Genomic DNA, 21,911 nt, shown 5'->3' with positions numbered 1-21,911 from the left:
CTTTTTACACAAATGCTAGGTTCAGACTGAGCACAGGCGGGCTTGTGTGGTAAGCAACTGGACGACTGAGGCATTTCCTTAGCCCTGTGTAAATTATTAACTATAGACTTTACATACATCATTTCTAAGAAAGTCTAGGATATGCAAACTGAATTTGTAATTATGTTATGTTCTGGAATATAAAATAAGCTGGACTCAGTACTCGCACATGGCTAGTATGTATCATACCAAATGGGGCACAGCTAGTGGAAAAAGAATCATATATACATGGAATGATTTATACAGCTAAGGAAATTACAGGATTAACAGAATTGGGAGTAGAGTAAGAGAACTAAAGGAAGTAGGGGGAATATTATGGGAAGGACCCTAAATCCCACCTAAAAATTCATGTGGCAAAGGCTGGATAGCCAGCTGAGAACTTCATGGGAAGTAGTGGAAACTTTAGGGCAGGCCTACATCAAGGAAATATTATAATTATGTTCTTGAAGGTTCTATTGAAACCTCAAAGCCTCTGCTGTCTTTCTTTCCTGGCCCTACTATTAAATCCTCATGGATTTCCAAAAGCAACCAAAACCAGCCTGAAGTAACTTAGGGTATGAAAACATTGTCTTCAAAAACCACGGCCCCTTCCAAAATTATAGGCAGGAAAGTCTGTCACTGTTCTGATTTGTGTGAAGTACCAACAAGCGAACCAACAGTATGGGCACAGACAGAGCAAACTAGGACTTGATCATCCTGTATTATACGCAATACACATCACTCAGGTCAGTAAAATGAAATATATCAATAGTAGACCAGTGATACGCAGGAACTCTCAAAGTCCTCCATCTTTTCTAAATTATTCTGTGTAGGAATCAGTTACATACCTATATTCCCTAAGTGTAATTTTCTACAATGTAAAGAACCTTATATATTGTGTGTGTGTGTCCAGGAAATAACATTTAGTACTTAAATAGTACATATCGGGTTGAAACTGTGTTGGACTGTGATATTTATTCTAAGTAAGTGATCCAGTTCATGTCCGCTCTCTCTGCAAGCTCTAGCATCACCTTCAACTGTAGTTGTACAATAGCAAGCTTCCTTCGGTCTAAACTGCCCTGAAAATGCCATAGTTCATAGCAATGTACAGGGATGGGATAAATCACATATTTTAGATTCTTCAAGGGTGTTAAATTATTCATGATAGTCACAAGCATAGGCATTGTGATGGGGTTAGAAGCAAAGCACAGAACACGGAGATGAGTACAACGAATCAGAGCAGGGATAAGAACAGAGATTGCAGTATCATTTATAAGGCAATGATTTATCTCTAGATGGCGAAGAGTACCAGAGAGATTTACCAGAAGAGTTTGAAAGGGCTCAAAATCATCCCAATACATTGGGTTGTTGCTAAGATTCAACAGTTTTAGGCGGGAGACCTGAGGGCTCTGGGCCAGAAATCTGAAATCTCTGTGCGAAAGATCACAGAATGTCAGATACAAGAAATTCAGACGAGGTGGCAGGACTCTGTAGGGAGAAAACAACAAAAAAATTGTGAAGAATGAAGATTGAATGAGGAAAACTACACCTTTATATCTAGAATAAACTACTTTTCACATGCATTATATTTGGGTATTAATGTATTAATGTGTGTTTTAATTCACTTAATAGTTTTGTGACTCTTATAATTTGTTTTAGACAGGATCTTACTCTGTACTCCTGGCTGTCCTGGAACTCACTATGGAGATTATACTGGCCTTGAAATCAGAGTCTGCTTGTCTTTGCCTACTGAGTGCTAAGATTAATATCCTATGCCACCATATCTGGCTGAAAGTTTTGTTTTCAACACTGAGATACAATTTCTTTTAATCTTAAGAATGTATATAGTGTATTATAATAGACAATTTTAAGAAATATTAAGAGAAAAAACTGAAAGCACTTGATACTTACAACATTATCCATTCTATATTTCAGTTCACCTTTTTGGTGGGGGAGGGATCAGAAATAACAGGCAACTGAAAATTCCCTTTGGTCAGTCCCTAAATACCAACCTCTACTTTCATGGCCTATGCCTTGGGGATTACATATCAGTAAAGTGATCTGACATTGTGAACTATGGGCATCTAAGATTAGGTGGATCAATGCTATAGTAAAAAATCTTCCCCCATCTCAATCCCTGCTCCTCTTCATAACTTGAAGGCTAGTGTTTTTCACCTTTTATTTCTGCACTTGTCTGTACATTGCTGGCTGTTTAATTTTTGTAATTCTTTCTCCAGTTTCAAATTCCCAAAAGTGACAAAGTGGAAAGCATAAAAGCTGTTCAGGAGATTAGGAATAGCCAAGAATGTTTTCTTTCCTGTCTCAACAGGCTCTCCAGGAAACCCAGGGCCCTGGCCCAAACTCTTACCTGAGCACTCTGTCCAGATGACCTGTGAGACAGAATGAAGACAAGCTGACTTTCTTAAGGTTGTTCATACGTTGCAAGTGACCTAGGAAATTTTTAAAGACTTTCCCACCCAGAGATCTAAAAGTGACTTTAGACAGACTGAGGCTCTCTAGGTGGTCCATCTGAGAAAGGACATTGGTGATATCACTCAGCGAACCCATATCAATTGACAATTGACCAACACAATTGAGATCAAGAAGTTTCAGTGTGCATTTGCTGTCACACAGTTTATCAACTTGTAAATCTCGACAGCATATGTGCAAAGACCCTAAACTCTCCCTAATTTTCCTTGTAAGAAAAACCAAAAATTCCTTTTCCACTAAGGAGCCATCTAGGGAAAGATCCACTAGTAACTCTACAGGCCTGGGGAACTGAACCATGGACTCTGGATTTACAAAACCATGCTGCCCTTCTATTTTCAGGATAGAGCTGTCAGAATAAGCACAAGAATGAAAACAGAAAGGTTCCTTGATGTTGACTTCATGGCATGTGGTCCTATAGTCGTTGTCTTGCCTTAAATCTAGGATCCTCAGTTTAGGTCTCCTGTAGGGGTAAGAGGAGATAGAATAGTTGAGAAATAGCCAACGATAATGCAACTGAGTAGAATCAATGATGACATCTAGGAACTAATTCTTTTATCCATGGCTGACACTCCTTGTACTGTCAAAAATCTTTCCCATGAAAATTCAGCCTCCTCCCCCAATCCTTTATACACCTTAAATCCCCTCCAGTCTTAAAGCTCCTGTCTTTGTCTTATGTAACACCTGTTATGTAAACCCATCAATAGAACCCTCTATAACCGATTTCAAAATGAACATTGAATACAATCAGTAACCGATTTCATAATTAACATTGAATACAATCAGTCTTTAATGTGTTACCAAGTTTGCAGACAACAGCCTCACCCATAAATCTTCAGCATTTACTTGTTACTCCTCTTGGGAGAGTAGCAGGCTGTGGTATAACCGCCTCTGTCTTTCCATGTTTCTATTATACAGTCTTACCTAGAAGCAGAGTTCCTTGAAGGACGCACTGGAAGATTCTCAATCATGGCTTTCAGGAGTTCATGTTGAGGCTCCTGTACAGTTAATGACCCAATGTGGAGACAGTAATAGGGCCACACTTTCACCATCTCACTCAATATATTCTTATGCCCACCCTTGAAGGCAGCAATGAACAGTGGAACAAAAAAGAGTCTTGGTATATCCTCCAGAGCCTGGATTGCCACAGACTCATTTCTCAGCAGACTCTGTATAGCGAGATCCAACAGTGACTTTGCATTCTTTGTATCCATCTTTGTGAACCTGAATCAGAAGGAGAAATATTTATAAGCTCTGGGAAATAAACCCCCAGTCTCTTCTTTGCAACCAGCGCCAGCAAAGTAGAAATTTAAAGAATAAATGAACCAGATTGCCAACACTAGATACATCTACTATAGACACAGATTAGAAATTGACTTGTGAGTGTATAAAGGTGTGTGTGTGTGTGTGTGTGTGTGTGTGTGTGTGTATTACTATTCCCCCTCCCTTGTATATAAAGTATGTATGTGATAAAACACCATTAGAAATGGGTAGTAGGCTGGGTGGTGATGGGATATGCCTTTAATCCCAGCACTCGGGAGGCAGGGGCAGGTGGATCTCTGATTTCATAGGCAGCATGTTCTGCAGAGCGAGATCCAGGATAGGCAATAAAGCTACACAAAGAAACCCTGTCTCCAAAAAAGAAATAGGTAGTAAGAAAGCAGAAAACAATTTTGGTTACTTAGCTACATGACCTCAGTATTTTTCCTTCAATAGTATATGAGCTATGATGAAGAACAAGCTAAATCTACAAAAAAGTGGTACAATAGAAAATATTAAAACACCAAATTAATTATGATTAAAGAGAAAAAGAACGACATTCCAGCCCTTGATTTGTCTCACTCCTCTCACTGTATTTGTGGCAGACAAAGGCACCAAAACTCCACAAAACAGACATGAAGGAAGATGGTTAAGAAAACTTAAAGTTGACCTTAAGCATATTCGACAAATCTAGTCATGAAGTAAGGCTAAAGATGAAAAAGAAAACATAAAATCAAAAGAATGTGGTAAAGGTTAGGGGAAAGACTTCAGAACTGTTCCCTTCAAAGATGTATGTTGACTTACATGTGGAAAGTAAGAGATAGTCAATGTGATAATGGAATGCTGACTTCTGGGTTGTGGGATCAGTGCCAGGGTTGGAGTGGCAAAGCACAGTTGGATACGATTCATGTAAGCTAGAGGTTGTTATGGACACATCACAATGAGTCTCATGAAGATGTATTATGGGCCAGGCGTTGGTGGCACACACCTTTAATCCCAGCACTTGGGAGGCAGAGGCAGGCGGATCTCTGTGAGTTCGAGGCCAGCCTGGTCTCCAAAGCGAGTTCCAGGAATAGGTGCAAAGCTACACAGAAAAACCTTGTCTTGAAAAACCAAAAAAAAAAAAAGATGTATTATGAATATGTGTTATAAACAATGAATATCAAAGTCGTATCAAATAAGTGATATGGAGGTTAGTTTAAAACTGCAATCTTAAAAGACACAGACTGTGGGAAGAATACACTGATGTGGTTAGGAGAAACATTCAAGAAAATTTGTTAATGGTGGGAAAAGAAACAAAATGAGGGGGGTTAAGAATCTTGTAACACATAAAAGAGTCAGAAAGCTCCTAACTTTTTCTTCTACTTCGGGAACAACAAACCCTCTAAAAGACCTTCACAACACTGATAAACAGAAAATAGCATGATTAAATTAGATAGCTTTGAAAACAATATGAATAAGCCGTATAAAGAAAAATTTCAAGCAAAAACATTAAAACCATAAGAAAACAAAAATTAATGTTACTCATCACCTACCTAATACGGTTCTTTGCTACAGCATCTCACACACATTATGGCATTGTCCTTGGATAAATGACTTGATGACTAAGATAAAATTATCATACTTAAGAACAAAGAAGTGGTACATATTCTTGAGGCTTCCAGGATTTCAATCTCAGGAACACATCCTTCATGCAGTCCTAAAAACTTGTCCCAGGTTCTTCAAATGATTGTCTTCTGTTGTAGCTCAAAGTGTAAGAGAGTTTAAGTACATCCTATCTGTCAAGAACTTTCTTTTGTGTGAAGAAAAACTCAAACAGTCTTGAAAGAAAGGGACTGGGCAGTCTCATGAAACAAAGCAGCTGATTTCACACACTGTTTCAAATGTTAGTGAAATGTATTCAAGAAGTTGCTGTTTGTGCTCTATTACAAGGTCACCATGTTCTGTTCCTAGGAATATCTGTGAATATTCCAGTATTTTGGTTCAAAATTTATTTGTGGATGTGCCTGATATGATTGAATAAGGATTCCAGACTCCATTATAAGGGTTGTGGAGCAATGCTATTTAAATTTGACTATTCCCTGACAAACTCAACATTAAAAAAGTTATTCCTAAGTTTTCCCTATGTATAAATTTACTTCAATTTCAAAAGTATCTACATTTTACTGAGTTAATCTGATGGTAAAGTTCATAAGTGAAAGAGTACTCAAGAATAGCTAAGAAGAGAGAAAGAAGACACTTGAGAAGGGACTCCTGACACCATACCAAGAAACTGAAAACTTTCTAGAGAATTTCTGTAATTACAGTGTCTTATCACTGCTATAAGAACAGAAAATAGCTGAATGAAATAGGTTAGAAAGCTTAGAAATAGAAGCCAACATGAATGGACATCAGTGTTTAATGAAGGGCTGAAAAGATGGCATGGCAGTTAAGAGCACTGACTGATCTCCCAGAGGACATGGATTCAATTCCCAGTCCTGGAAACTATCCATAACTCCACTTCTAGGGGATCTGATGCCCTCTTTTGGCTATGAAGGGAACTGTACAAACATGCTACACAGATATATAGGCAGGAAAAAAAACATACACATGAAACATAATTAAAATAAATAAAAACCCCAAAGATGACATGGAGAAGCCACTAAAGGAAAGACAGACATGCAATGTACAGAGTGAGACTTGATTAAAAAAAATACCTTAAAGTAGATCCATGAAACATGCCACGTATAAAGTAACTAAAAATTGAGTTAAAGAATTAAGCAAAAAGTGGAATCACACAACTTCTTGAAGAACACACACAGGGTTTCTTTAATCTTACTATAAGGAAGGGATTTCTAAATGTCACTCAAATTCTAGAGGTAAAGAAAGGAAGCAATAAGTGATCTGACCAAATGAAAATCAAAGAATTTAAAAATATCAAATGCAAGCATTTCAAAAGAAAACTTACAGACTAAAATGATGTAGTATTAAAACATCCCAGACAAGGGGAAACTCTGCTTCCTATATAAAGAACTCACAAACTGAGGAACAGAGGACCAAAAATGAATGAAAATGAAGAAAAGATATGAACTAACAGTTCACACAAAACTGTCAAGAAGAGACAAAACAAATAATAAATGCTCAAATTTAATGACAATTAGATGTATGCAATATATTATAATAACACTGAGTTATCACTTAGTCTCTGGTAACATATAGGCAAAATTATAAAGTGATTTGTGTTCTATTATTAGTGAAATGGTAAGGAATAATATTTTAAATATCTTACAAAGATCTTCTATAAATACAGATGTGTGTGTGTATATATATATATATGTATATATGTATATATATATACACACATACATACCCAAGGATATTCAGTGAAGATTATGTATAATTTCAAGACATAAACAATTGAAAACCTCACACAGAGGTAGATTAAAAATGGTATGGAATAGCCATACAAATGTGTTTGATGCAAGTTTAAAAAAGAACAATGAAAATCTCTTAAGAAATGTTAGGGAGGCATTTCAAGAAATGCTATTAGCTTGGAACACTCAGTCCCAAATGGGTTATCTCCTTCAACTCCCTTCCCTCAGGGGATAGGGAACTCTCCAAAAGAGGAGGCAGAAAGATTATGAGCCACTGGGGATGGAAGACTCCAAGGAAACAAGGCCTTCTAGATACAACAGGAATGATGCGCTTATGAACTCACAGAGAATGTGGCAATATGTGCAGGGTCTGCAGAAGTGGACACAAGCCCCCATCCCTAACTCAGAAGCTATTTCTAAATTTCTCGAAAAGAAAAAAATAGTTTTCTCCAAGACTCTCACTGGATATACAAACCAGATTTAAGATCAGATTCTATGTCTAGCAGAAGATTGTTAATACAAAATGAACTCAATGGTATTTTTGGAGTTTTGTTTTGTTTTGTTTTTTAGTCGAATAATGCATCGTCTAGGTATTGTTTTAAACCTTACAGGTCTTTTGCTTATATATTATGGTTTCAGTGTTGTTGGACAATCTTGTTGTACACTGTGAAGATGTGTCTTTTTCAAGGCACCCTCTGTTTGGTTTAATAAAGAACTGAATAGCCAATAGCTAGGCAGGAGAGGATAGGCAGGACTTCCCACCAGAGATAGGATCTCTGGGAAGAAGAGTGTCAGAATTTGCCAGCGAGACACAGAAGACAGACAAACAGTGTGGAGGAGAGGTGATGGTTCATGTGGCAGAATGCAGATTAATATAATCAGGTTAATTTAAGTTTTGAGAGCTAGTTGGGAACAAGCCTAAGCTAAGGCCAAGCTCTCATAATTAATAGGAACTCTCCATGACATTATTTGGGGGCTGGTGGTCCAAAGAAATTCTGACTACACTTCAGATTTTGTTTTCATAAGTTTTCTCTGCGTGTGAATGTGTGTCTCTTGAGCTTTTTCTGCTTTTCTTTTTCCTCTTTGTTTGTTTGTATTGTCCTATTCTGGTTTGATTTTATTGTATCTTAGTTTATATTATTTTGTTAATCTTATTTGTTTTCTAGTGAGAGAGAGATTGAAAAGGTACAGATTTGGGTGAAAGGGGAGGTGGAAGGAGTTGGGGGAAGTGAAACTATAATCAGAATATATTATATGAAAAAAATCTATTTTCAATAAAGAAAGAAATGCTCTTAAATGAAAAACAGAAATGTGCACCCTATGCTCTCATGTAAGGAGGCAATGTAAGAAAACATGTTACCTTTATTTTGTGCAAAATAAAAATAAGTGATAGTAGAGCAAAAAGTAAATGATATGTTATTCCTTCAGTGAAGGATGAGAAAGAAATGGGAAATGAGAACAAGGTAGCAAGGAGTGGGACTTTTCCAAATACACAGATTTGTATTGGATTATCTGAATAATAGTAATATTTCACATACCCAAAATAGAAATACAGTTGGACTTCTACAGCAGCATCTGTTGTGGAATATTAGTTTAAGATGTGTTACATGTGTTTATGCTGTGGAATATTTGTTTAACGATGCAAGGATGTGCTGCATTCTTTTATGTTGCATTTGTTTAACTCTGTAAAGCTGTGTTACTTTGCCTGCCTAAAACACCTGATTGGTCTAATAAAGATCTGAACGGCCAATAGCAAGGCAGGAGAAAGGATAGGCTGGCCTGGCATGCAGAGAGAATACATAGGAGGAGAGGAGAGGCAGGAGTGAGAAAAGGAGGAAAGAGGACAGCAGAGACCAGCCACCCAGGTACACAGCAAGCAGCAGAGTCAGAAGTAAAGACAGGTATATAGAATTGAGAAAGATAAAAGCCCAGATGTGAAAGGTAGATAGGATAATTTAAGTTAAGTAAAGCTGGCTAGAAATAAGCCAAGCTAAAGCTGGGCATTCATAAGTAAGAATAAGTCTCCATTTATTTTTGGGGGAGCTGGAAAGTGGGCACCTAAAGAGTAAAAGAGTAAAAGAAAACAAAAACCCAAAATCAAGCATCCCTGCATGTTGTCAAGATTTCATGTCTGGTGCCAGGTATCATAAATTAAGCCATTGCTGAAACACTATGGTGAACATACTTCCCGTACTAAAATGAGCAACGTGGAATATGGGTGCCATTAGAACAGGTATTTTGTCAGAAATGTATAATTCCAATACAGTCATAAGAAAACATGAAATTCTTTGGTAAAATAACCTTAGAAGCTGTGTACATACTTTGTGGTAAGCAGAAAGAGTCAGAGAACTAGGAGTAGTCACATATACCTGCAATCCCAGGACTCAGGAGGTGGAAGCAGATGGACTAGTAGTTCAAGGTATTCTCAACTATATAGTCAGTTAAAAATGCACCTTGGACTACATGAGAGACAGGAAGGCTATCCATCCAAGAGTAGCAAGCTCCAAAATCTCCAGCACCAGTTTCATGGTGGAGGTATGAGGAATGAGGAAAAGCCACTTAAAATGTGGCTATCCAAATATAATGTGTCTCTGACAAAAAAAGATGGATACCCCTACAACAAAGATCAGCCCAAGATTCTCACTAACATTAATTCATTCTGAAAAATTTGGGGACCGTGACTGCCTTTGGCACTAGTCAACACAAAAGGAAAAAAATACTTTTTTCCCTCTTCATTGTCTGAGGGCTATCCAGCCAGGTGCACTCTGGAGAGAGGCTAACTCTTTGAGACAAAAATACTCTTGGAAATAAGAAAACAAGGAGCAACTGCAAAATGAGAAGCACTAGAGAGAGTCTGCCAGACCAGCTTTGTGGGAGACACCTGTCAAAGGCAGTGATGGGCTGGGTGAATGACAGACAAGGACACACTATACAAGGTAGGCAGTAGATCCTCTGGTAATGAAGGGCCCGATGCTCTGAGGTCCTATCACTTGTGTGTTCATGAGCAATCACCACCACCTGGTGATGACTGAGGACATTGGTGATCCCGTGATTGAGGTTGGGGAGCAGTTCTACATCTGTAGCCACTTACCTTCTGTGTGGTTCAATGCTGGTGAAATGGAGAATCCTGAGTTGCAGGTCCATGAAGGACTTAAGAGTGCAGCAGCCTCCTCCCTGTCAAAGATGGTCTACTGTTGGGTGAGAAATGAATGCATTAAGACCCAAATTCCAGCACAAATCTCAGTGCTCTATTTCCTTCTCCTGTCTGTCCTCTTCATTTACTTTATTCATTTATTATTATTTCTACTTTACAATAGAACATTTCAATTAATTATTTGAAATTTTCATACATGCATGCATTCAATGTATTCTATTAGTATTCAATCCCAGTCCTGCCCATATATCCTCCCAGATCCATTTCAACCTTTAAATTCCTCCCACCTATATGTGCTCTTTCTCACAACCATTGAGTACAAGTAGTCCTACTTTTACCCAAATTGAATTTCAATTCAATAGTTTACTGTACATTATTTCTGTATCTGATTCATAGGTGTAGGGGCACAGTACTTGACTTTAACACTTTCTGAGTGTATTCTATATAGAGTTTACCTATTACAGTGGTTCCTTTTCTTCTTTCTTTTTGGGACTTGAGACTGAGCACCCCACAGAGGGTCTATACACTATGAGAAAGGTAAACTTGAAGACATACTCATTCAATGCGATATAGAGATCATAACAAAAAATGTAAGAAATATGAGAAAGCAAAGCAGATGAAACTATCTCCTCAAATGCCATATCCAAAAAATTGAAGAAGTGTTTAAAATGCTGGACAACAGTTTGAAAGTATACTTGAAAAAGAGTTCAAGGACATTCACACATATGAATGAAGTGATGAAATCAACTCAGAATGTGTATTTATAGGTCAGCAACATAGATGAGAAAGTCATAAGGACTTTGAAAGAAAACAAAGAAATTCTGAAAATTAAAAACTCAATTCCATCAATAAAAATCTGTAGGAAGTCTCACTAATAAGCTATATTAATTAAAATTTAAAAATAAGGTTTCAAGAAAAGTTGAAGGAAATATCATATTCATATATGAGTAAAGAAAAAAAATGAGCAATCTTAAGCACAAATTTCTGGAGTATGTCCACAAGATAAAATACATCTACAGGCATAAAAATGAGGGGAGATAAAACTTAAGACACAGAAAACAGTCATAGAAATTAAAGCAGACTATTTCCTGATTCTTCAGAAAAATAAATAAATTTTAAGCACAAGAGGCATTTAGACTCCAAACAGATATAACATCTCTAAGATGTATCAGAAGTAAAATGTACTGCTCTAGAACCATGGATAGTATGCTAAGACTAAAGAATGAAGACATAACATTAAAAGCTGCAAAGAAACATCCATGTCACTTACAAGTGACAACCAATCAGAATAACATCAGCCTTCTTGGCAGAAACCTGAAAAGCCACAAAAATAGCAAATGATGTGTTTTAAGCATCACAGTAAATTAATGTCAAGTGAGATTATTATATCCAGCAGTTATCCCCTGAAGTCAGTGAATAAAGATTTTCCACAAACTACAGCAATCAGTTGCTACCAAGTCAGCATATCAGAAATATATTTAAAGGAATCCTACAAAGAGAGGAGGAATAAATAGAGTGTTAACTGTGAGAACACAGAAAATAATTGATTTCGTGACAGTAAAAGATGAAGAAGATTATAGAAAACACTAAAATTCAGTAAACAATCATGTGCCTAGTACAATTCAGGGAGAGTAACAAGGCCAATTAATATTTGAAGAAACCATGAAATCAACCAAAAATTCCTTGTATGAAAAAATTCTCTTAATATTAATCTTAATTATAGTAGTTCTAACTATTGAATCTAAAGATACAAATTAACTGACTGCATTGCAGAGAAGCCTAGATGTTTGGTGCCTGAGGGGAAAGAATCTATTTGTCAAATATAAGTAAACTCTGAAAACGAAAGGACTGAAGTCAATATACTAAGCTCTTGGAAGCAGGCAAAAAACCAGGTCTATTTATATGCTCAGATCTGACAAAGTAGATTTCAAGCAAAAAAATTATTCAGAGTACATAGACAACCAATAAATATTTGGAATAACCCATCAATATGCTATCATGACTATAAATAAGTAAGCACTGAATATTGGCATACCCAGTATCATAAAACGATTCTGTAGCTACTCAGTAATGACAATACTCAACCCTTGTCAGTAGACAATTAGTCCAAACATAAAAACTGACAGTTAACACAGACATAATACACTGTAGATCAAATAGACTTAGACATTGTGCTGCTTAATTTTTGTTAAATTAACAGAAGCTAGATTCATATGGGAAGAAGGAACTTCAATTCAGAAATTGCCTCCATCATATTAGTCTACAGGCAAGTTTGTTGGACATATTTTTAATTAATGTGGGAGGGCCCAGCTCTCTGATGGAGATGCAACTCCTGGGCAGGTAGTCCTGGGTTGTATAAAAAGTCAGTTGAGCAAACCAGGGGAAGCAAGCCAGTAAGCATCATTTCTTCATGGTTTTTGCCTCCAGGTTCCTACCATGAATTCTTGCCCTGACTTTCCTGGATGATGGACTTACAAGCTGGAATGTGAAATAAAACCTTACCTCCCCAATGGTGTTTCTCACGGCAACAAGAAAGTAAACTAGGGCCGGGCGGTGGTGGCGCACGCCTTTAATCCCAGCACTCGAGAGGCAGAGCCAGGCGGATCTCTGTGAGTTCGAGGCCAGCCTGGGCTACCAAGTGAGTCCCAGGAAAGGCGCAAAGCTACACAGAGAAACCCTGTCTCGAAAAAACCGAAAAAAAAAAGAAAGTAAACTAGGGCAAGTATCTATAGAATATTACATTCAATAGCTATAGGATACAGATCTCAGCAGCCTATGGAATATTCTGTGATATAAATATCAATTTAGATCACCAAGGAAGTAAAATTATTTAAAAATAAAAACAATATTTTCTATCTTATCAGATCATAAGGGAGTAAAATGGTAAATCACTATCAATGGGAAATAACAGAAATGAAACAATCCAAATAAAATTAAACATTACATCCTAATGTTCAGTAGCTAATGAAACAATTTGTGAGGATGTTAAAAATTCCAGAAATCAGTTTAGGGGAGTCTAAGACACTCTCCCAAGGAATATAGGCCACTGCCATTGCTCTCAGTTGCCTATGAGGACTTGAAGGTATGACCCTACTGTGGAAGACACCACACACTTCAGGCCCAGGACTTGGAAGAACTGAGCTGGAACGAGCTTCCAAGTCTCATCCCTAAGGTCTAGTTCTTATGGTATTCAATGCTGCTATGCAAGCTGCCAACAGAGAAAAGCAGTCAAGAGTCATACATAGTTTAAGCCCACTGTCTTAAGTTATTTTTCTACTGCTGTGAAGAGAAACCGTGACCAAGGAAAAACAGAAGAGAAAACATTTAATTAGAGGTTTGCTTACAGTTTCAGAGGCTTAGTCCATGACCATCAAGGTGAGGAGTATGGTGACAGGCAGGCAGGCATAGTGCTGGAGCAGTATCTGAGAGCTTACTTCCTGATCTGCAGGCAGGAGGAAGAGAGAAAGTGAGAATAGGCCTGGAAATGGCTTTGGAACCACAAAACCCACATCCCAGTGACACATTTTCTCCAACAAGGCCACAACTCCTAATCTTTCCTAAATCGTTCACCAGCTAGGAATGAAACATTCAAACACTTGAGCCTATGGGGGCCATTCTCATTCAAACTACTACAGTCTACACCCTGGCCCCCATAGGTCTGTAGCCATATCATAATGCAAAATGCACTAAGTCCAACTTCAAATGTCCCCACAGTCTTTCAGTCTCAAGACTGTTTACAAGTCAAGAGCGCAAAGTTTCTTCTGAGACTCATGGTAATCTCTTAACTGTAAACTCTGTAAAGTCAAAAAAAAAATCATTACATACTTCTAGCAGTTAGTGGCACAAAATAGACATTACTACTCTAAAAGAGAGGAGGAAAGGGGTCATGCTGAGGAAATACTGGAACAAAACCATTATCTTTCTCTGCCCACTCATATCATTTCCTGTCTTCACTTTCCTAGTACTGGGATTAAAGGCATGTGACTCCCAAGTACTGGGATTAAAGGTGTGTGCCACCACTGCCTGGCTTCTATGTTTAATCTAGTGGCTTGTTCTGATCTCTGATCTTCAGGCAAATTTATTAGGGTACACAATATATCACCACACTTATTGGATGGATCTTCATATCAGTCACTCCTTCCAGTTATTGACTACATCATTGGCTTTCCTTATCCATGGAGCAAGGTTCCACAACCCCCTTATACTTGTATCTTCCCTGAAAAAAAAAAGAACCATTTGGCTTATGGTACCAAGTTCTTCTGCTTACCTGGACTAAAACCTGGCCTCGTCCATGACTTACATTAATATAAGCTTTGACTTGGCAATAGTTTCTGATAGAATGCCCTGGTAGCAGAAACCCAAATGTCCTGCTGAGACTGTCTTGATGTCATTGCTCAACTGTTATCAGTCAGCCAAATTCATATCTCAGGGAGAATTGTTTGTTGAGACAGTTCTCAAGATAGCCTCCTTCGGAACAGTCTTTTTGTATACTATGAATATGTACTGATCTCACTGGCTAATAAAGAGCTCCCTAGCCCATAGCTGGGCAGGAGGAGGTTAGGAGGGAAAACCAGACTAGGAGGATTTGTCAGTCAGATGCAGAACGAGTCGGGTACACAAAATGGGATAAAGGTAATAGCCACATGGCAGAATGTAGATTAATAGAAATGGGTTAATTTAAGTAGTGAGAGATAGTTAGTAATAAACCTGAGCTATTGAATGGGCATTTTTAATTAATTAAGCCACAGTGTGTTTGAGAGTGGCTGTGGGATAGGAAAGCCTGCTTTGCTTGAACAAGAAGTTTCAAAAGAAGGAGTTCATATGTATCCTCTGCAGCTCTATCAACTTCCTTATATTCAGGCCCCCTGCCCACTCCTATAAGAGCCCTGACCAGCTCCTTCCCCTTCACACAAGTTCCATTCCCATGGGGAAGTCGCTGCCCCCTGCTGCTGTGCTAATAAACACAGTTTCATCTGCTGAGAGCAGACTTGGGGCTCTTTCATGCCTTTTGTTCCTTTACTGTCCTAACATTTTCGTGTGGAAACCCAGGAGGGCTTCTAGGATCCCTGCCCTCTGGTGGCTCCAACTCTTCTAAGACCTTCTTGACTTTCTTACTGACATTGACCACTCTTGGACTTGGGGAACACAGATACTGACTGAACTCACTATATAGGCTAAACAGACACTAGTTGCAATCTGAGACCCATTGTTCTTTGTGGCTTCTGTCTCTGTGAGCAGTACATCTTTAATCCCAGGCTGACACAGGTGTATTCTCAAGTTCCAGTACAGCCAGGGTTACAGATGAGCCCTCTCTCAAAAAAAGGAGAACGGCTCAATAAACTCCTATGTTTAATGCTGGCTCCCAGTTAGCTGAACTGTTGTTAGAAGGTGGCCTTGTTGGAGGAAGCCTATTAATGGAGTTTTGATGTGTCAAAAAGCCATGCCAGGCCCAATCTCTCTCTGCCTGCAACTTTCAGATCAGATGAGAGCTGTAAACTAACACTCCAGCACTTGCCTGCCACACTCCCCATCATGATGGCCATGGACTCACACCTTGAAACTATAAACAAGCCCCCAATTAAGTGTCTTGGTCATATCTATTCATAGCAGTAAAACAGTAACTAAGAGGAACAACAATACAAATAATAAGTGAAAAAAGATGTTTTTTTCCCAAAGATAAGAGTGACAAGAACCTTAGTTGAACTGAATAAGAGAATGAATATATAAATTAGTAAAAACAGAGTTAAAAGGGGGACATTACAAAGAAACACCACTGAAATTCTGAAAATGTTAACGAACATTTCAAAACTTATATTCATAGAATATCTAGAAGAAATGGATAATTCCTTAGATACAGAAGACATAAACAACTTTATAGATATATAAAAATCAGTAAGATTAAAGCACCTCCCAACAAAGAAAATTCTAGAAACACATAGATGAAATAAACATATTATCAGACCTCAAAAATGCTCCCCAACTACTTGATAAAACATAAAGAAAAAAAACCAAAAAAAAAAATAAAGGAAATGCCAGACTTCTCCTATGTGCATAATATACCTTGTTCAGTAACGTAGTTCAGACAAAAGTTTTTGAAAATGAAGTTTCTGTGATGAACATTATTAATAGATTATTCCAATAAAGTCTTTATAAAGTGAATTTAATAATATATTTTAACATCATGAACAGTAGGGTTTATTTTAGGTATGAAAGAATTTTTCACATGTATATAGGTTTGGAGTCAGAGAACATGTGATGATCTTACAAGTGCAAAACAGGCCTTTATCAGAAAAGCCCTGAAGAATCTAAGACTAGAGGGAACATATCTTACCATAAAATATCTCTACATAATAAATCTATACTCAAAATCATACTAAACTTGGAAAACTTGAAAGCATTTTTTCTCAAGTCAGGAACAAGAAAACATGGACCACCTTCTCCAATCTTATTCAACATACTGAATGAAGTCTTAGCCCATTGTAGTAGGGCAAGAGAAAATGGTAAATGATACACAAACAGCAAAGGAAGGTGTCTAATTATTCTTCAGAACATTTGTTATATTCTTATAATTAAAAGACTTCAAACACTCCAATAGAAAATACTTAGATTTGATAAAAGCAGCAAAAAAAATCAGTATTACAAAATAAGTGCAAACATTGGTGGCTTTTCCATATGCCAATAACAATAACATTGACAAGTAAATCAGAGAAACAAATCCATGCACAATAGCTCAAAAATTAAATACCAAGGAATAGACCTAAATGAGGAAGTGAAAGACTGGAACAATCTGATTTAATAACAGTAAAAGAAGAAATTGAAGAAGACAGTAGAAGAGGAAAAGACCTCCTACATACAGGAACCACCAAGTAAATATTAGCTGCTTTCAAATTATATCACAGAGCAATAGAAACAAAAACAGCATGTTATTGCAACAAAAAGATATATGTAAGTCACTGGAATGAAATAGACAACTCTGAAATAAGACCGTATATCTACAAATCACCTGATATTTGGAGGGGGAAAAGTGCCAAAAACATCCACTTGCGAAAAGAAAACTGTTTTTAACAACATTTTTTAAAGGTAGTTTTGCTAGTTTGGTAAAACTGGACATCTAAATATAGAAAGATTAAACTGCATCCCTGTCTCTCTTTGCAAAAATCAATTCAAAATGGATCAATGTTCCTAATGTAAGATGAGACATACTGAAACTTCTAAAAGAAGATATGAGAAACACACTTTAAGATACAGGCACAGAAAATCCTCTTTAAAACACATTCAGGAAACAATAGCAAATACTGACAAATTAAATTGCATGAAATTAAAAAGCTTCTGCAGAGCAGTAGAAACAACAATAGAGTGACATTCGACAGAATGGTAATATTTTCTAACTAGACATTTTATAGAGAATTAATATTTAGAATCTTTAAAGAACTTAAAACATAAATACCAAATAGAGAAGCCAACACACTGAAAATGCCTAATCACCTGGACAGGTCTCAAAAGATAAAATACAAATGGCTAATAAATATAAATGTTTAACTTCCTTAACCATAAGAAAAAACAATCAAAAGTACTTTGATATGCTAAATGACAAATGCTGGTGAGGATGTGAGGGAAAGGAACTCTTATAAAACACTGGTGAAAATATGAAAATCTTTATGGAAGATTCTGAAAAAATGAAAACTAGAACTCTCTTACTTTTTCACACTTATCACCCAAAGCAATCTAAATGGACACACCATAGAGATACCTGCACTTTCAAGTTTCTTATGTTACTTTTCACAATAACCTTGGAATGGAATCAGCCTAGAGTTCCATCAACAGATGAATGTACCCAAGAAATTAGGTGTACATATGAAAGTAAGTTCTAAACAAGTGATAAAGTGAAACAATATGATGCCATCTGTAGATAAATAAATGGCACCGAAAATCGTCAGTTTATTCAAAATCATACAGTATAAGGAAGACATATCACATACTTGCTCTCACAGGAAGAACCTAGATTTAAATATGTAAATATATATTCATATATACACAAAGACATGCAATGATAGTAGAAAAGGGTCTTTTTGAGTGAAGGAAGGAGAACTATCTTAAGAGACTCAAGGGACAAGAGAGGGCACTGAGAGGAACAGGAGCAAAGGACCATGAAATACATACTGAAAATGTCATAATTCACATTTTGTATGATAACCTGTTTTAAGGGATGTGCTGTGGAATAATCCTTCTTTACACTGTGAATATGGATTACTCTCATTGGTTAATAAAGAAGCTGACTGGCCAATAACTGAACAGGATGGAGTTAGTTGAGAGAGCCAAACTGAGAAAGCTGGGAGGAAGATGGGTGGAATACATCCACATAAAGCCTGAGAAAGCTTTTTAAAAGGTTCCAAATGCACAAACATAGAGACAAAAACAGCTTCCCAGTCTCACAGTCTCATGCCAGCAGAAGTGCAGAGACACATCTCCCTACAGTTGCCTGCCAGATTGAGCAGCCAACTGCAGTGAACTAAGTGGGGTGGCGGGTTCCTGCAGTCTCTCACACAGGCCACAGTACAGAGAGGCTTCTGCTAGCCATGACCTGTGGGCTTAAGCTACCAGTGCAAGCTCTGCCAGTATGCAGTCTGATCATGCAGACAGAAAAGGTTACGGATACGCAGAAAAGACAGATGCAAATAGAAAAAATCCCAAACCTCTATACAGGTTGCAGTGGGTTTAAAAATATACATAGCTTTGGGAGAGAAAAGAAAAATGGTACAGAAAAAAATGTAGCAATAAAAAAATATAAGCCACATAAAGATGGAAATACAGAGAATCTGGGTCCTGTATTCTATTGTGTTATCTTTGAGCTTTTTGGCTGCTAAGAGACACTGGATTACAAAAAATGCTAGATTCAACCAAGCTACATATTTTAAAAATATCTTGACTTCAAAATTTAAGTCAAAAGATATGTTAACTTTGGGGAAAAGGTTATGCTTATATTTCCACAGGAAATGAGTCCAGGCTATGGACTCATTCTGGGTCCATTCCTTAAGGAAAATCAGATTTAACTGAGGAAGATCCTCTGAAAAATCTAACTACAAATGTAAAAGAATAAACCTAGAAAAACTACAAGACATGATGTGTATTTTACTTGCTCAAAAATAAAACAAAAAATCATCTTTGGCAGGCTTATGTAAAATACACACTGTATACTTATATTAATGCAGATATGTATATTACCTTTAAAAATTTATGTATATTCAGAGCAAGGGGACAAACCAAACCAAACAGATGACCCAGCTGATTCAGCATTTCAAAATGCCTCTGTTACAGTCTCCTCAGAAGTCTGCATGCAAAACAGCTTCAAGGATGCTGGCTGAGATGATACAGCCTCACAGAATGGTCCATAAGGACTTGGTCATAATCCTAAATTTTCTCAGGGTCCCATAAAGATAATGACACCCATAAACAACAGAAAGCAGTCCAGAGATCTATGCCCACATTCCCAAAATATGGGTTATCGATATTTATTATCATTTAAGGGAAGTTGTTCAAGTTGTTATTGGTAACGTTCAGGAAAAAAGATGAACAAAAAAGATTAGATTCAGGGTTCTCATTCTAAAAAAAAGGGTGGAGAGTATAGAAATGATAGGATAAAAGGATATTGAATCTATTTTAATCCAAAAAGCAAATATTAATCTTAAATATTTTACATTGGTATGGATTATGGTTTACTGATACAAATTTAAAGTTAATTTTGTTATACTGCATGTATATTTCTACTCTTGTTCAAAATATTGTTTATGCAGATCATTTAAAAATATAATATATAATTAAGAAATACAGATTAATAGTCATCTGTGATAGTCAAACTTATAGTCTTGTTAGGTATGTTTTCAAAGCCATACACAGACATATTTAGATAGGCAGATGGTCTTCAAACACTTCAAAGACCTACAGAATATGGCATTTAATATGTTTAATAACCTAAGGCTTTTAATGACAGTGAGACATGTCTGCTCCTGGCAGCACCAATTTACTTCAAAGGAAGATGATGGGCATCAAAGAACCTTTGCTTTCCTATGGCAAAAACTAGCCATTTGGGCAAAGAAACTCACCTTGCCTCAATTGCTAACAGTTACTGTCCGTACTGGACCAACAGGATGCCAAAGAAAGTGACATCCAGACTTTGCCAAGACAAGGTAGGACAGTCCTTCAAAATTCCCTGCTTCACAGGAAAGTCTGTCAGATATGCTAGGCCTGTAGGTCAGAGTTAGATGCCCCAACATTATAGAGGAACTATGGGTGACTGTCCAGGCAGCCTGATGTCCCTCTCATTAGGTAACATTTCATTCTTCTGGGATCTCTGATGGAGTAGTAGACTATATGGTTAAACTTACAGTTTTCCTTAGTTATAATAGAAAGCAAATTAGGTATAAAGCTCACCAAGATAAGGTAGATAAGAGATTATTATCTACTTTTGTCAAATACAAATAAATGGACTAGATACGCAAAATTCTTAATAACTGTTTTTGTTGAATATAATTTTACTATGTTAAAGTTAAAAACCTTCCTTTATAATCAGACAAAAAGGGGAGAAATGCCTGTGATTAATCCTTCTGTACACTGTGAAAATATATTACTCTCATTGGTTAATAAAGATGGCCAATAGCTGAACAGGATAAGGTTAGGGGAGAGAGCCGAACTGATAATGATGTGAGGAAGAAGGATGGAGTCTAGAGTTGGCATCCAGACACAGAGGGAGCAGGAGGTGAACTTGCCACGCTAATAAAGGTACCATCACGTTACAGAGCATAGATAAGGAATATGGGTTAACTAAAAATGTAAGAGCTAGTTAGTAATAAGCCTGAGCTCTTAACAGAGTATTTAATTAATATTAAGCCTCTGAGTGATTATTTGAGAATGGCTGCAGGACAGGAAAACTCTGACTACAGACGAACCCACAAAACTTGAATAAAAACAATTCCTGACCAGTACTCTTCAAACGTTTCAGGCTTATACCCCTGGATAGGACTATGGAGAAATATAACAACCGCATTCAATGAGGTATCCTGAATAGGATCCTAGAATACAAATGGAATACTTCTGAAATAACATATATGTGGCAATAATTGGACTCAGTGGGTTATCAAACACAAAAAGACACCAAGATGAAGCTGGGAGGAGAACATGTAGGGGAGCGCATGTGGGAGGAGTTGGAAAGAGGAAATGGGGGTGGATATGATATTTCATTGTATACACGTAGGAAATTCTCAATAAAGAAAATTTATAATAAAAAGTAAAAGATAACACTAAAAAATGGAAATAAAATCTGTAATAACTCATTCAATGCTAATCTCTTAGTTTTGATATTTAATGGCTTTATAAGAAATCTCTCAATAGAGATATCAGGGACAACTCATTTTAGAATTGTAAAATTATTTTCTAAATGTTTTAAAGATAAAAGTCAGGCATGGAGGCAAACACTTCTAACTCTCACATTCAGAATGCAAAGACAGGAAAACCATAAAGTTTCTGGCAAGACTCAGCAGGTAACTGAAAAAAAGTTCTAAATGCCTTGGAGATGAAATCACACTCGTCTTCAGTATGTATTTGTATTTCAAATGAAAATCCATTTAAAAATACATATTAAATAA

The 21,911-nt window shown here is 37.0% G+C and overlaps 1 protein-coding gene across 2 annotated transcripts; it reads right to left on the bottom strand.

Moving 5' to 3' along the window:
* Positions 1 to 704: 704 nt before the first annotated feature.
* LOC131898786 (melanoma antigen preferentially expressed in tumors-like) lies at positions 705 to 10,309 on the bottom strand. 2 transcript variants are annotated; one of them, XM_059249979.1, is made up of 4 exons: positions 10,210 to 10,309; positions 3,430 to 3,729; positions 2,387 to 2,968; positions 705 to 1,506 (listed from the first exon to the last, which is right to left on the bottom strand). In XM_059249979.1, the coding sequence occupies exons 1-4, from the start codon at positions 10,260 to 10,262 to the stop codon at positions 993 to 995; spliced, it is 1,449 nt and encodes a 482-aa protein (XP_059105962.1). In that variant the 5' UTR covers positions 10,263 to 10,309; the 3' UTR covers positions 705 to 992. The 2 variants fall into 2 exon arrangements, with proteins under 2 accessions (XP_059105962.1, XP_059105963.1); XM_059249980.1 differs by lacking the exon at positions 10,210 to 10,309 and adding an exon at positions 5,301 to 5,930.
* Between the last annotated feature and the right edge of the window lie 11,602 nt (positions 10,310 to 21,911).

This window comes from Peromyscus eremicus, chromosome X, assembly GCF_949786415.1.
Source record: "Peromyscus eremicus chromosome X, PerEre_H2_v1, whole genome shotgun sequence".
Taxonomy (NCBI): Eukaryota; Metazoa; Chordata; class Mammalia; order Rodentia; family Cricetidae; genus Peromyscus; species Peromyscus eremicus.
This window is presented reverse-complemented; position numbering and strand designations above follow the sequence as displayed.